This window comes from Protopterus annectens, chromosome 11.part0 (assembly GCF_019279795.1).
Source record: "Protopterus annectens isolate FY-2018-M chromosome 11.part0, PAN1.0, whole genome shotgun sequence".
Taxonomy (NCBI): Eukaryota; Metazoa; Chordata; order Ceratodontiformes; family Protopteridae; genus Protopterus; species Protopterus annectens.
The window spans coordinates 329,028,613-329,045,457 of record NC_056745.1 but is presented as its reverse complement, the minus strand read 5'-3'; the positions used below and the strand labels follow the sequence as shown (position 1 = coordinate 329,045,457).

The 16,845-nt window shown below is 43.1% G+C and overlaps 1 protein-coding gene across 1 annotated transcript in view; it reads left to right on the top strand.

Moving 5' to 3' along the window:
• Nucleotides 1-16,845, top strand: part of WASHC4 (WASH complex subunit 4) — a 1,952,913-nt gene that overhangs the window by 1,888,741 nt on the left and 47,327 nt on the right. The window contains exon 36 of the mRNA XM_044087827.1: nt 1,120-1,219. Coding sequence (XP_043943762.1) covers nt 1,120-1,219 — 100 coding nt within the window. The remainder of the gene's footprint in view (nt 1-1,119; nt 1,220-16,845) is intronic.

The following is a 16,845-nucleotide window of genomic DNA, read 5'->3' as shown; positions in this document are numbered from 1 at the left end:
GAGAGGAATTCAGAGGTGAGAAAAGAGCCTTTCGTACTTTGGTTGTGCACCTGCTTGCATTTTAGGTAATGAGAAAGAGTGAATTCTTGAAGATGGAGAAGCTATTTGGCTCCTTTGCTTCAGAGAGGGAGTGTTTTCTGCAGTAGTTGCACACACCAATTCTAAGTGTATGGTAAAATGCAATGTCTTTTGCTATCAATTTGTCACTTACAGGCGCTTGCTGTTGTCAGAGCGATCCTGCTTGGTGCATAGCTGTTTTTAGTGCTTACTTAAAGAATGCTTGCATTGTTCATACTTGTGCACTGTCTACTTGGTTCCTTCAGCATTATTGCTTTAAACCATGATTCCAGAAGTCAGGTGTTCTTTGCGTCTCACTCACCTAATAAGCCATTCTCTGCAGACCTTCTTTAGGTGTGGCCTCTTCCGAGGTTCAATTTTTTTAATACTTAAGATTCTTTCCAGCTGGCTGGCCTGCAGAAGACATTCAAAGTTAGTTATAGCAAATCTTTTCTCACTTTAATGCTTCAAGGTTAGGTATAACAGATATTTACTCATTTTATCAGTTGAATGTGATGAGACCTTCCACAGTAGGTCTTATTACCTTCCAGCACTCCTGTGCGGCTGAACAGCTTTTCCATCTGTTGGCTGTAGATAGATTTTCCCGCAAGTCATGTAGGTGTATAATTTATTATATGCTTGTCTGAGTTTCATTGTTATGCCTTGCTGAGTGTGGTTGCTTAGAGGATGCATTTTCAACTAAGCAGTGCAGGATTTGAATGTGCCCTCCTACCTCAGCAATTTGCATTATATATTTCAACAGCAAGAGTCATTCACTCATCCCAAATGCTGAGAAAAAGGAATATTCAGAGATGTACTGAGCCAGTAATAGCAGAAAAGGACATCTCAACAGTTAGTTACTACAGAAGTCCTCCCCATAGATCATTTGATAAGGTGAGGGGTATATCTAACATACCCTTAGAAGAAGTGAAACATTTGGAGTGGGCAGATTAGTTAGGACAAATATGTACAGTAGTTATGCTATTTGTTTTATTTAGTGTCAAGTGTATGATTCTGGGCAACTCACTGTTGATTTGCTGGTTTTTTTTTTTTTTCTTCTAGGAATTTGAGCTGCTTTATTTTTCACTAAGCAGTGCAAGAATTTTCTTTCGGGCAGACAAAACTGCAGCAGAAGAAAGCCTGGAAAAGAAGGAAAAAGAAGGTAAAACAGAAAAATATATACAAGCAGCTAAAGGTTGCTGAGTTAAATTGTAAAATAGCCAATAAATAACAAAGCTTCCACCACGGCCAGTCTAAGAAACCAGATAAAAACTTTGTTTACACAAGATAAGCACTTTCACACACAGTGTTTCATCAGATCCACAAAGAAACACTGCAGGTGTACATATATATATATATATATATATGTGTGTGTGTGTGTGCATATATATATATATATATATATATATATATATATATGCGTGCATATATATATATATATATATATATATATATATATATATATATATATATATATATATGGAGCTTTAATCAATTAAGATAAATGTGTAATGAAGCCGCGGTGGTGCAGTGGTAGAGTTGTTGCCTCACAGCAAGAGGTTCTCCTGTTCGATTCTCGGCTGTAGCGCCTTCTGTCTGGAGTCTGTATGTCCTCTCCACGGTCGAGTGGCATTCGAAAGACATGCGTAGAATGGGAGTGCCTTCGCTGAATGTTGGGCATCGAGCTGGCACCTCGGCACCTGTAAAAAATCTACTGCCAATCATTAGCGGACCAGAGTTCCACTGTGGCGACCCCTAACTGGGAAAAGCCGAAAGAAGAAGAACAACAACCAATTACTAATGTATAATCCATTTTTTAATTAATTAGAATCAGACCTGGCAGCTTATCTGCCTGCATCCTCATTATCCATTTTGCTTCCACATTCTCCAACTTAACATTAAAATCTCTTTTCCGTTTATTAACATGCACAATTTGCAGAATGTAAAATGCAATAGAATGACCAGGAGCCACTGAAATATGCTTAGCTAAGGCATTTAACAAATTCATACGTTTAATATCTCCTATATGATGTCAAACCTTTTCACCTGCAATCAGCATAAAAGCATGGTTTAAAGGTGCAATTAATAAAAGGATTTTGAAATTCCTGCTCAGTGCCAATGTGTATGCAAGCTTTACAATGCCTATATGCACATGTCCCCTGACGATCAGAAAAGGGTAAAGAAACACAAGCTGTTTTATAACATAGCTGTCGCAAAGAAGAATTATTTCTGAATGTAAAACTTGGTTTAAAACCTACGACATCCTTTACTTTATCAGAAAGCAAAACTGGCCAAAACGTCTTTACAACTTCACATACTTGTTGAATGTTATTGCCATGCAGCAAAGATAATCTGACATTGGTGGATGCAACATCCTGTACATTACCCTTATATGAAGTGTAAGTATGATGGAAATAAGGTTTACCATTGTCATGGCGCATAGCAGCTACAGTATTAAAGGACTTATCTAATGATTGCTCATTATAGCCTCTAACTAATAACTCATCTTTCAAGTTAAGCATTGCTTTATTACATTGCTCATCATTCGTATGCAAATGTGACACATGCAGATATTGCCCTTTGGCAATATTCCTAAAAATGTGCTGCGGATGCATACTACTAAAGTGCATTCTTCCTGCATGCTTTCCTATGCAGAGAACTAGATAAAGCACCATCTACTAAAGAAATCTTTACATCTAAAAAGTCAATACATGTACAAGAATAATTTAAAACAAATCTAAAACCGGTACTAGTGGACTCAAGATATTGCACAAATCTGTTAAGGTCTAATTTTGTCCCTTGCCTCAAGACAAAAATGTCGTCCACAAAATGCTTATAGTACAGAAGGTTCAGAGAATATTCATGTCCAGATAGGACTGCCTTGCGCTCCCAGTCCGCCAATACTAAGTTAGCATAACTGTCAGCGCATGGAGTCCCCATGGCCACTCCCACCTTCTGCCTATAAACTACCTTGTTATATAAAAAGACATTATTTTCCAATCCAAGCTCCATTAAAGTAGCTATACATTCTATTAATTACAATTACCTCCATACCATCATGCACCCATTTCAAAACTTTGCTAAAAGCACAACTAAAAACATGCTGGCTATGCCCTTGCAACTCCCACTCTAATATCATCCACCCCATCCAACCACTACCTTTCTTTCCACTCCACTGACTACCTTGATTATAGCAAGCTCAGATGCTCATAAGCCAGTACTTATTGTACAGCACAAACTTCTTCTTCTTGTAACATTTGTTAATGTCTGGTATGCACTTCACAGATAAAGATTCTAGTTGCCTACTGATGTACTATGTTCTTCATCTGTAAATATGTTGTAAGTAATTGCTATGTAAATTGTTAATCACTATCTAATCCAATGTAAATAATGTCTGTTTATTTTAACTGTGGAGCTTTTCTCCCCGGGCCTCTGCTGAAAATGGACCTACATCCAGTCGGACACTCCCGGTCAACAAATTTAAATAAATAAATAAATAAAATTAATTCCAAGGAATAGTCAGTATTCTCTCTTAAAAAATGTATTAGAGACGTTATCCCAAAGTCATGGGGTATTATAGTGAACAGCGTCTGTGTGTCCATACTAACAATAAAAATATTTTCAAGAAAGGGGCCATGACTCCTAGAAAATTCACCTAGACTACTCAGGAAATGTTCAGTATCTTTTAAAACGGCCGTCGCCTTAATTTAATGTTTTTTTTAACTGTCCCTCTATATAGAGAGAAATAAATTCTGTAGCCCTCCCCTACCCAAAACAGTTGGTCATAGGGGTGGGTCCACAAGAGATTTATGAACCTTTTGCAGGCCATGTATAACTGGTATCATGGGCTCAAGTACTAACATGAAGTCATATAACGCTTTATCAAGGGTTTGTTCCATTAACATTTCATATAAACAATTATATATATTATTAATAATGCAGCATAAATGATTTTCAGTAACAGGTTCATATGTGGAGACATCTTCAAGCATTCTAGTCCTGTCTAAATCATATTTCACAGCATCAAGGACCACAATAGATCCCCCTTTATCAGCCGGACGAATGATCAACGCTTCATTAGTCCATAATTCATGTAAAGCTTTAAACTCAGCATGCGTCATATCATAAAAATTACCTTCTCATATTATTGTAAAAAGTCTCAAGAACAGGAGGTAACTGTGGTACACAAGTATTTGCTTGTTTATGTACAGCACAGGCAGTAGAATGTTCCCCAAACATAAGCTTGTACATATTGAAGATGTGTTGCTTGACATTAAATTATTTATGTGGAATGTAGCTCTCAAGCTTATGTTTGGGGAACATTCTACTGCCTCTGCTGTACATAAACGAGCAAGTACATTTGTACCACAGTTACCTCCTGTTCTTGAGACTTTTTACAAAACTGTTGAGAAAGAACTTTTTAAAACTGATACGAGTAGAAGTAATTTTTATAATATGTTAGTACTTGAGCCCATGATACCAGTTATACATGGCCTTTGTTAGTATGGACACAGATGCTGTTCACTATAATACCCCATGACTTTGGGATAGCGTCTCTAAACATTTTTTTAAGAGAGAATACTGACTATTCCTTGGAATTAATAGAATGTATAGCTACTATAATGGAGCTTGCATTGGAAAATAACGTCTTTTTACATAAGGTAGTTTATAGGCAGAAGGTGGGAGTGGCCATGGGGACTCCATGAGCTAACAGTTATGCCAACTTAGTATTGGCGGACTGGGAGCGCAAGGCAGTCCTATCTGCACATGAATTTTCTCTGAACCTTCTGTACTATAAGCATTTTGTGGATGACATTTTTGTCTTGTGGCAAGGGACAGAATTAGACCTTAAGAGATTTGTGCAATATCTTGAGTCCACTTGTACCTGTTTTAGATTTGTTTTAAATTATTCTTGTACATGTATTGACTTTTTAGATGTAAAGATTTCTTTAGTAGATGGTGCTTTATCTAGTTCTCTACATAGGAAAGCATGCAGGAAGAATGCACTTTTGCACTAACAGTATGCATGTGCAGCACATTTTTTAGGAATATTGCCAAAGGGCAATATCTGAGTATGTCACGTTTGCATACAAATGATGAGCAATGTAATGAAGCAATGCTTAACTTGAAAGATTAGTTAGAGGCTATAATGAGCAATCATTAGATAAGTCCTTTAATACTGTAGCTGCTATGCGCCATGACAATGGTAAACCTTATTTCCATCATACTTGCACTTCATATTTGCTAGACATGAATTTATTAACATTTTTTGGAGACTGAATTCGTGGTTGTTTTGCCTCTTAAGCAACTCCTTTGTGGATTATTGGTTTTTTTAGAGTTGTTTCACTCTGTTTGTGGAGTAATGTACAGGATGTTGCATCCACCAATGTCAGATTATCTTTTATGTATGGTAATAATATTCAACAAGTATGTGAAGTTGTAAAGAAGTTTTGGCCAGTTTTTGTTTTCTGATGATAAGGTCAAGGATGTTGTAGGTTGTAAACCAAGTTATACATTCAGAAATAATTCTTCTTTGAAGCGACAGCTGTGTTATAAAACAACTCGGGTTCCTTTACCATTATCTGATCGTCAGGGGGCATGTGCATGCAGGCATTGTAAATCTTGCATATACATTGGCACTGAGCAGGAATTTCAACATCTTTTTATTAATTACACCTTTAAACCATGTTTTTATGCTGATTGCAGGTCAAAAGGTTTGATATACATGGCTAGATGTAAGTCCTGTACATCCTTTTATATATGCAAGACCAATAGAATGTTGAAAGAGAGCATTTTACAGCATATAGGAGATACTAAACATATGAATTTGTTAAATGCCTTAGTTAAGCATATTTCAGTGGCTCCTGGCCATTCTTTTCTATTTTACGTTCTGCAAATTGTGCATGTTAATAAATAGAAAGAAGATTTTAATGTTAAGTTGGAAAATGTGGAAGCAAAATGGATATTGAGGTTGCAGGCAGATATAAGCTGCCAGGTCTGAATCTAACTGTACCTTTAAAACCTGCCTTGAAAAAAAAAACGAAGTATACATCAGTAATTGGTATTTACCTTAATTGATTAATTGACTAAAGCTCCTTATGTATATGTACACCTGCAATGTTTCTTTGTGGATCTGATGAAGCACTATGTGTGAAAGCACTTATCCTGTGGAATAAAGTTTTTATCTGGTTTCTTACGTTGGCCATGGTGGAAGCTTTGTTATGTTTTGGCTAAGGAAAAAGAAGATCAGTGGCTCATCTTATATGTATGTAAAATATGTACATCAAAACGTTCAATGTCTTTGCTCAGAAATTCTGCACAAAGCCAAAAATATATGGGGGATGGGGGCAAGAGACCAAAATCAGAAACAACATTGCTCTAACTCACTTAAAAAGAATAACAGATTTTGTATCCAAATACATTTTCTGAAAAGTAAAGAAATATGAAATTCTAATGTCTGGCCTTACTGACTGACTTACTAGAAGATGAAAGCTTTCCATTTGAAATGTCAGCACCTGCTAAAGTGAGTCCCAAAACATGGAGACTGAATAGCAGAAAAACAGACTTGTGTATACTAAATCCAAGATGACCATTTTCCAGAATATTCCCTGTTCTCTGAGGTATGGCTACCTTAGAGCTTTTATATTTAAGTTCAGGTGGTGTGGGGGACTTACTCCACTGCAAAATAAGAAGTTTAAAGGAGAAAAATGATCTTCGAGATTTGCTCTTTTTCTGGGATTTTTTTCAAACTTGTTGACAATCAGCATTTTGAGTGTGGACATTTCAGTAAGGAGCAGGATGAAAAGTTTTATGAGGGACTGGGCAAAAATGAGGTAAATATCAGGTACATTATGAAATATTCTGGATGATTGAGAGGTATGGTATCTACATATGTGCATGTATTTTCAGGCTTATGGGTGACAGGGTCATGTGGTACTGCAGTTTGGTGTTGCTTTCTTTCAGGCGTGGTGTCAGTGGATGTTAAGTTGTCAATCTCGCCTTCATTCTTGCTGGATGGGTTTGTGGCCGATCCTCGGCTCCGACTCGGCACTTGCTAAGCTCGAGAGTCACTTTTACCAACTCGAGGCAGCCCCATATCCCATGATGCAAGGCGGTAAATACCCCGATCTCGTTTGCCGCTTCGCTGATGAGGTCCTCCTTTTACCAGCTCTTGGTAAGTAGTTTATAATTCTGAATTTACTCACCCCATTCCATATATTTCTCACAGATTTTTAGTATACTGTCACTTTTAGATAGTTTTAGAGTCTCTGACTCATAGTTTACTGTTTCCCTAGTTATTTTATATTAGTCGGGCCTTTACTCCCTTCCATCCCTTCCTGTCAGGGTGTGTGTGTGAGTTTGTTTTCTCCCTTTTTAAGTTAAATTTCTGGGTCTGGGACTGTGTGAGTAGAGTGTTTGTGTACTTTCACCATGTCCAAAGAACAGAGGGTCTCAGGCTTCAAGAAGTGTGACTCGTGCTGTCAGAAGATGTCTCTGACAGACGGTCACACTTCTTGTATTTATTGCCCGGGACCTCTCCACCTGCAGGACTCCTGTGCTATTTGTCACTCCTTCAGCCAGAGAGTCCTGCAGGAAAGGAGAAATAAGCTAATCTTAAGGGGCTTACTTAAACCAGAGGGCTCCCCGACCAAGTCTGCTTCGGGTCAGCCCTCTAAGACCTCCAAGGCCAAGGCTTCTGCTTCTAAGCCTTCGGCCCTGGCTTCGACTCCTTTGGAGTCGAGATCGGCTGTGGCTGGAGCCGATATTATTTTGACTAAATCTTTGGCACCGATGGCTATCGGTGCCGATACTTTAACTGCCACATTGGTGTCGGCTCCGACCACCATGTGTCTAAGGCTTCGGTATCGGCGCCGGCCGGCTCCAATACCATTGTTTCCTTGCCTGCATCGGCTCCAGCCGGAGCCGATGCATCTTTGACCAGGCTTGGAGCTGATAAGTTGTCGGCTCCGTCTGGAACCGAGGGTTCTTCGGCTCTGATGGTTCCGTCGAGGAAGCGTTCCAGGTCTCCCTCTTTGGAGCCGATACTGTCAGCTCCAACCTCTCCTCTTCTTTCGGAGCGGAGCCATCGGAGCCGATCATCTAGGTCTTCCAAGCTCTCAGACCACGATTTGGAGAGAGTGGTATGCAGATTGCTAAAATCACAGGCACTAGCCCAAATGCTTCATAGTCCGTCTCAACAGACGACTACTAGTCCACACCCTCTTCAAGTTCCTCCTTCGACTCTCCTCCAGAGCTCGGAGCCGGAGTCTATTGGTATAGTCACTGCTACGGCTGCGGGGCAGATACCACCCCTTTCTGCTCCTTCAGCTTCTACTCTCCGACATCTGCCTCGGAGCCTTCCCTTTCGGTGGGCCCGGGAGCCCCTGTTTCTTCGGAGCGGGGTCTCTCCGATCTCTCTGGGAGGGGAGCCTTCGAGGTGATGAGGAGTGTGCTGGCCCCTGGGCTCAGTCAGCAGTCTATCCCCTTAGCTCCTCCCTCTATGGTGCCTGTAGATGTCTCTTCCCACTTTCTTGCTCCCAGACCGAGAGATCCACCACCTCCGGTTTCCCCACTGGGAAGAACCCCCTCTTCCGAGGATTCTCCTGATCCGTCAGGGGATCCTCCATGTAAGAGGACCTGTAAGAGGAAGCACCTAGACTCCCCTGAGTCTACAACTTCAGATACTGACTTAGATGAGTCGGAGGGGTCCCCAAGATCCCCCTCTGAGGATGTCTCTTTTTCAGACATCCTAGAACTCCTAAAACAGAGGGGAAACTGGCCCTCCATTAATCCCTCCGAGGATGAGTCGGTATACCTAGAGGCGTTTGGATCTCGACCCTCCACCTCCTGGGTGTCTCCGCCTTTTGACCCCCTCATGGAGGTGATAGCTCGGAAGGCGTGGGCATCTCCTGATTCCGTAGAACCAGTTCCCAGGAGACCTTCTAAATTTATTACAGCCCCTTCCGAGAAACAATTTCTTACAAAAGGTGTCCCTGTTGATGCCATGGTGGTGGCGGCCGCCACCAAGAAGGAACTTGCAGATCCTTCCATACCAGTCCATCCTCCTAACAAGGATTCTAGGACCATGGACAGGTATGGTAAGCGGATGTTTTCCTCAGCGACCTTTGCCATGCGTTCGCTGAACTATTTATGTCACTTCACCAGACTTCAAAGGGACATCCTTAAAGAATTAGGTGAAGTAGTACAGGATCCTACAGCTGCAGGGGCTCAGGACAAGATTGGTTCTCAGCTAGGAATCCTTAACTCCATAACCAACTCCTCCATGCGGCTAATTTCGTATGCAGCAGATGGAGCGAGTAGAGCTGCAGGGACAGGAGTGGCTCTTAGACGTCAGTCCTGGATGCGGCTCTGTAATTTTGCAGATCCCTTTAAGGCGTCCTTCACAAACTCTCCCTTCGATGGATCAACTTTGTTTGGTCCTCAGGTGAAGGATACGTTGACCAGGTGTGAGCAAGACGGCAAGACTCTTTCTGCCGTAGGAGTCCGTTTTTCCTCCCCTTCTAGACCTTACCCTAAAGGGCAGAAGGGGGGAAAGATGTGGTTCCGTAAATCTCAGGGAGTCACGCCAGACACACATGGTCAGTTTACCCCTAGAGGCAGAGGGGGTAATAATAATAGACGCCACCCTAGGGGCAAAGGGGGTCTGCAGAACCAGGGCAGCAGAGAGCCTCTCTCTGACAAGCCCTTCCAGCATCCCTGAGGTGTTGCCCGACTGTCCATCCTTGGAGGCAGTCGGGGGAAGATTATCGCTGTACCCAGAAGCCTGGCTTTCCCTTTCACAAGACAAATGGGTACAGTCGATCATATCCGAGGGTTACAAGATTCCTTTCGAGGAAAGTCCCTTCACTCACAAAAATTCCCTTCCAGATGTACCACCCGGTCTAAGGGAAATCGCAAAATTAGAAGTATCAAAGCTTCTACAAAAAAGGGCCATTCAGCCAGTTCCAACAGACCATTCAGAGCCCAGAATCTACTCAAGGTTCTTTTTGGTTCCCAAAAAGACGGGAGATTGGAGACCAATATTGGACCTCAGCAGACTCAACAAGTCTGTGAAAAAGACAAGATTTCGGATGGTCACACTTCAATCGATTTTGCCCTTCTTAGGCAAAGACAACTGGATGTGCTCAATAGACCTTCAGGATGCATACTATCACATAAAAATCCACAGATGCTCCAGAAGGTTTCTCCGCTTTCAGCTGGGGTCCAGTCATTTTCAATTCAGAGCCCTGCCCTTTGGTCTCACTACAGCCCCCAGAGTGTTCACCAAATGCATGGCAGTGGTCACGGCTCACTTGAGACTTCAAGGATTCCAGGTGTTTCCGTATCTCGATGACTGGCTCCTCTCAGCCACCACCAGGCATCAACTTCTCCAAGCCAGAGATTACACCCTAAATCTCTGCACTCAATTAGGAATTTCGATCAACTACGAAAAATCCTCCTTATTGCCCTGCCAGTCTATTACTTTTATAGGTGCAAATTTAGACACTGTTCGGATGTCAGCAAACCTCACAAGCCAGAGAATCCTAGATATCCAAAACCATGTGCGGATCATCCTTGCCAGCAAAAAGGTGCAAGCCAGACTGGTCCTAAAAGTATTGGGCCTCATGGCAGCTGCCATTACTCACCTTCCTTTGGCCCGTTTTTACATGCGTCTCCTTCAAAATGGATGTTGTTCACCCAATGGTCCTTCCAACAGCTTCCCATGTGTCACCAGATTCTGGTGACACAAACTTGCAAAAACCACCTATCCTGGTGGATTTCTTCTCCCCAGGTCCATCAGGGCAGGCCCTTTGTTTTCCCGGCCCCGGTAGCCACAGTCACTACGGACGCCTCCCTGATCGGGTGGGGGGGTCATTATCAGGGCAGGATGGTTCATGGGACGTGGCAACCGTTCGAATACCACCTGCACATAAATGTCCTAGAGATGAGAGTAGTGCTTTTAATGTTGCAAGCCCTCAACGACTTTCTTCCCTTGAGAACGATTGCAGTTCACACGGACAACATGTCCGTAGTGTGGTACATCAACAAGCAGGGCGGAACCAAGTCCTACCCCTTGTGTCGAGAGGCTCTCAGACTTTGGCAGTGGGTGATCTCCTCTCATCGGTTTCTGGTAGCAACGCATATCCCTGGGAAAACCAACATTTTAGCGGACAGATTGAGCAGAGCTATACTCATGCCTCACGAGTGGTCTCTCAAGCAATCTATAGTGGAGGAGATTTTTCAGAAGTGGGGCCGCCCATGTTGCGATCTTTTTGCTACTCCCCAAAACAGCAAATGCCCAGCCTTCTTCTCTCTCTTCCCACTTCCGTGCCATCCCCCCAGAGATGCTCTTACCCAAGATTGGCCCCAGGGACTTCTTTATGCCTTTCCTCCCTTTCCATTGATACCACAGGTACTCCAGAAAGCTACCGTTTTGAGAGCCAAAATGATTCTCATTGCCCCATATTGGCCTCGACAAATTTGGTTTCCGTTCCTTCATCATCATCTTTTGGTGCAGCCGTGGCATCTGGACCCAGTACCAGATCTTCTGATCCACCAATCGGGTCAGCTGCACTGGTCCATTCCTTCTCTCAACCTCACAGCTTGGTTGCTCCACTTCCTTCCTTAGCCAGGCTTCCTATGATCTCTAACCCTGTTAGGGATATCATAGTGGCTTCCCTTAAATCCTCTACTAGAAGGATTTACTCTAGCAAGTGGAAACGTTTCTCCCTTTGGGCGAAATCAAGGAACATAGATCCCTTTACTGCCCCTGTTCATGCAGTTTTGGATTTTCTTGCGGAAATCTTTCACTCGGGTTCTTCATCTTCCACGGTCAAAGTTCAGTTGGCTGCAATCTCGAACTTTCATGTCGGGTTTGCAGATCACAACATTATGTCCCACAAGCTTTGTAGAGCTTTTCTGAAAGGAGTTTTTCTCCTCAAACCTCCTGTCAGGAGTCCTCCTCCTCAGTGGGACCTAAATCTAGTGTTGACATCCTTAATTCTTCCTCCTTTTTAGCCTGCTGCTTCATGCTCTCTAAAGTTTCTTTCGTGGAAGACACTCTTCCTTGTCGCTATTACCTCGGCTAGGAGAGTGTCAGAACTTCATGCCCTCTCTGTTCGTCCCCCATATTTGGTCTTCCACAAGGACAGAGTATCCTTGAGAACTAATCCATCCTTTTTGCCCAAGGTTGCTTCAAAAACAAATTTAAATCAATCCATTGATCTCCCTGTGTTTTTTCCTAGTTATTCCAACAGATCGGAACAAAAATTACATTATCTTGATGTTCACCGCCAACTCAGATATTATTTGGACAGAACAAAACAATTCAGGAAGTCTGATCAGCTTTTTCTTTCTTATGCTGAAAATAAGAAAGGCCTCCCTGTTTCCAAAGTGACCTTGTCTAGATGGCTATCTTCCACCATTTCTGACATTTATCAACTTAGGGGCAAACAGCTGTGCTCAAAACCAAAGGCACATTCCACTAGAGGCCTAGCCACTTCTACAGCCTTTCAGGCTAGGCTACCCTTAGATACTATTTGTGCAGCAGCCACTTGGGCCACTCCTCATACCTTTGTTTCTCATTACAAATTGGATTTGGCCTCCAGGGATAGAGCCAGTTTTGGTTCCAAGGTTCTCAAGAGTCTGTTCCATTGAGCCACCCAGGATAGAGGTGCTAGGGACGCGGTCCCATCCAGCAAGAATGAAGGTGAGATTGACAACTTAACATTTAGAAGTTATGTACCTACCATAACGTTCCATGTTAGTTGTCTTCTCTCGCCTTCTTTCTTGCGACCCTCCCTCCTGCCCCCTTGCCTGGACAGACCTTGATCTCCCTTGGCTCTGAAAGATTTTGTTTCTTTGGGCTCCAGTTAGTTCTGGTTTAGTTATCTGGTTTCCCCTCTTAGCCTTTTTAGGCTATTTGCTCTTCTTTCCTTAGTGGAAAGTTTTTTATGCTAGGTAGTTTTCCCTCTAGGTCCAAACGAGATCTGGGTATTTACCGCCTTGCATCATGGGATATGGGGCTGCCTCGAGCTGGTAAAAGTGACTCTCGAGTTTAGCAAGTGCCGAGTCGGAGCCGAGGATCGGCTCCGAACCCATCCAGCAAGAAAGAAGGCGAGAGAAGACAACTAACATGGAACGTTATGGTAGGTACATAACTTCTAATTCATTCCAAAGTTCTGGTTACTGCTTTTGTGAAGTTTGGATGTTTTCATGAATCCTTGTTGGTTTCTCAGGCGCTGTGTCTTTAGTTCTTTCAAAAGCTCTGGATGTTCATCGTGTTACCCTGCTGCAGTCATCTCACTTGGGTTATCCTGCTGTTAGGCGGTCCCGCAGTCGGCCCGAATTCCAAAGTCTTGGTCCGGCGTCGGTTGCTGTCACTTCTTCCCTGACATCAGAGCGCCAGGGGGTATATAAGAGGCATCCGACGCCATTTTCTTCAGTCTTTCTTGCCGCGTGGTGCCCGAAGCAGAAGCAGTTCGAAGTGCCGGTCGGCTGACACCTGAGATTTTCAATTTGAATTTCAGTCCGAAGTCTTCAGTAAAGCTAAGTACCCCATTGGGGAACATTTTCTTGCGTCAGTCCGATGTCAGAAAAAGTTAACAATTGTATTTCTTGTGGGAAGCAAATACCTCATAAGGACTTCCATTCCTGTTGTATTCCTTGCCTAGGCCCAGACCACGACATCACAGGTTGTCGGTTTTGCGCTAGGTTTAATAAACGAACTATCAAACGCCGTTTTGACTTTGCACGGCATTATTTTGGTAGGAAATTTAATTATATCATGCCGTCAGAGCAGTCGACCGCCATTCATAAAAATGCAAGGATAAGGACAGGCAGCCTAGGAATAAACCAGACCCCGAGGCCTCAGCTGGGCCTGTCGCCGGTTCTCCGGTTTTCAGTGAGGTGCCTATGCAGCCCCTGACAACCACACAACTGGAACCCCAGACAGCTCCGGATTCCCAACCGGAGTCTACTAGGCCGACGCAACCATCTACCGACACCGGAACAGAACTAGACACCGGTGCAGCGGAAACACCTTCGGTTGCAGAAGGTGTCTTCAGACCGACTACACTCACCATTAAATCTTAGCTAAGCTTAAAACTCCTTTAAAACCTAAGAAAACTGTTCATCAGTCTACAGTTCAAGGCCCCATGCCTAAGAAACAAATGCTTAAGATGGCTGAAGATTGATTACCCTTATCAGGGGTTCCCATCCCCCTCCTGATAAAAGACCAAGACAGGAGGAGGATTATGCATCCTCTGACCAGGTTTCTCTCTCCTCAGATTCTTCTGAGGAACAGGATTACTCTTTTCCACCTTATGAGGATTCTGATGCTGAAGACTGTATTCCCTCAGCATCCCCCCCTGAAGACTACTCCTTTGGGGAAACTTTACATACCATGAGGGAACATTTCCACTGGGAAGGCCAGGATTACTCAGATTCTAAGAAAAGGCTCTGAGAGTTCCTTTTACTACCCCAGTACAGACCCCTTGCTATCCCTCCTGTTTTAGATATTGTGGATGATGTTTACTTGGAGTCTAGTTTAAATCCAGACTCTCTACCTCCTGCTCCAGCCAAACCAGACAGATACTACAGAGTAACTGACTCACACAAATTCCTTTATAAAAGCCCTGTAGCTGACCCAGAAACCATTTCCCAGGGTCCTAAGGGAGCTAAAGCTTCTATGGCTAAAAATCCTGTGCCCTCTGAAAGGGATTCCAGAGCCCTAGATAGATGGGGAAAGAAAATATACACCTCAGCAACTCTGGCTATGAGAGCATTAAATTGCCAGTTTCACATGTTGAAATATCAACAATTCCTGATGTCTCAGTTAAAACAAAAAATGAGTACACATTCAGAACAGCCTGAATTCAAGGAAATGAAGGATCTGTTGCATGCAGCTGAACAGGTGGGCAAACATACTTTACAATGCGGATTTGATTCATTGGAAGCTTCCTGCAGAGCAGCTGTTAGTGGCTCTGTCATATGTAGACATGCTTGGTTAAAAGAACAAACCCTCCCTGACCATGTTAAAGCAAATTATTGGATGCACCTTTACAACAGGATGTATTATTTTGTGTCAAAGCAGAAGAGGTTTTAAAGAAAATGGAGGATAAGGCAAAGTCTATGCAAATGGTCAAGGATTTTTTTGCAGGTACAAATACCTCGTTTCAGCAGAAATTGGCCAACTACTGGTCCTTTCCAACTTCAGACAGATCACAGAGGGGCAAATACAGACGCCCAAGGGGCAGAGGCCAGTCACAGGGCCCTTACAAACCTCGCCAATGGGATTCTGCTACCCAGAAAGGAGGAGAAGACAGGCCCCAAGCTAGCAGAAGACAAACACAATGACTCTATCCTCAAACTACCGAGCAAATCTCTCCTGGCAACTCCCTTGGGAGGAAAACTAGCATTTTTTGCAGACAACTGGCACATCATCACAAAAGACAAATGGGTTCTAAACATTATCTCTCAAGGATACAGATTCCACTTTCATACCTTACCAAGGATCAAAGGAATACCAAACCTGCCATCAAATCAATGGGCAGAGGCACAAAAACAAATTACAACTCTCATGAACATGAGAGCCATTCAACAGGTACCTACACAGGAACAAGGACAAGGATTTTACTCAAGACTCTTCCTAGTCACAAGAAAGGGCAAAGCATGGAGACCCATTCTGGATCTTTCACTTCTGAACACCTATCTGCAAGTACCAAAATTCAAGATGCTAACACTACAGCAGCTTCTTCCCATGCTGGGCAAGAATGCTTGGCTAGTCACTTTGGACCTCAAGGAGGCATACCTTCATGTCCCTATCAGACAAAATTGCAGAAGATACCTCCGCTTCATTGCAGGTTCAATGCATTATCAATTCTCTGCACTGCCCTTTGGCTTATGTACTGCGCCCAGGGTTTTCACAAAATGCCTGGCACCAGTAATTGCATACTGCAGACAAAGAGGAATTCAAATATACCCATACCTGGACGACTGCCTTATTCAAGCAGAAAGCAAGGACATTCTTTTAAAGCATCTGGCATTTGTCAAACACCTTCTAAGTTGCCTAGGGTACACAGTAAATGAAAAGAAATCAAAACTTGTGCCCTCACAAAACATAAAATTCCAGGGTGCCAGCTTGAATACAACGGCCCAGATGGCCTATCTCACGCCGTTTCAATATTTCAAAATAATGGCAACAAAGACCCAACTCCCTGCAACAAAAATTCTGCAGGCCTTGGGATTCATGGCATCTTGCATTCTACTAATACCATTTGCAAAACTGCATATGAGGAAATTACAATGGTACCTGAAAAGTGTATGGACTCAGCACAGCCACAGCTTGGAAACAATGATTCCACTCATTCCCTGCCTTCAAAAGGAGTTTCTATGGTGAGCACAGGCATGTCACCTCAACAAGGGTCAGCCTTTCACCTTACCCACAGCCTGGCAAACCATGACAACAGATGCATCGGACTATGCCTGGGGAGCACACATGGCAGGGCAGTGCATTCAGGGCAAATGGACTACAGTTCAGAGACACCTGCATATCAATCAAAAAGAAGTGCTAGCACTGCAGAGTGCCCTGACAGCTTTCAAGGACCTTCTACACCCAGGACAACTATTAATAAAGACGGACAATACCACAGTTATGCGATACATAAACAAGCAAGGAGGCACACATTCCTACCCTCTATGCAGGCAAGCAATGACCTTGTGGAACACTGCACTGTCTTACCAGGTTCAATTACAAGCACAATTCCTGCCAGGAAAGAAAAAAACATT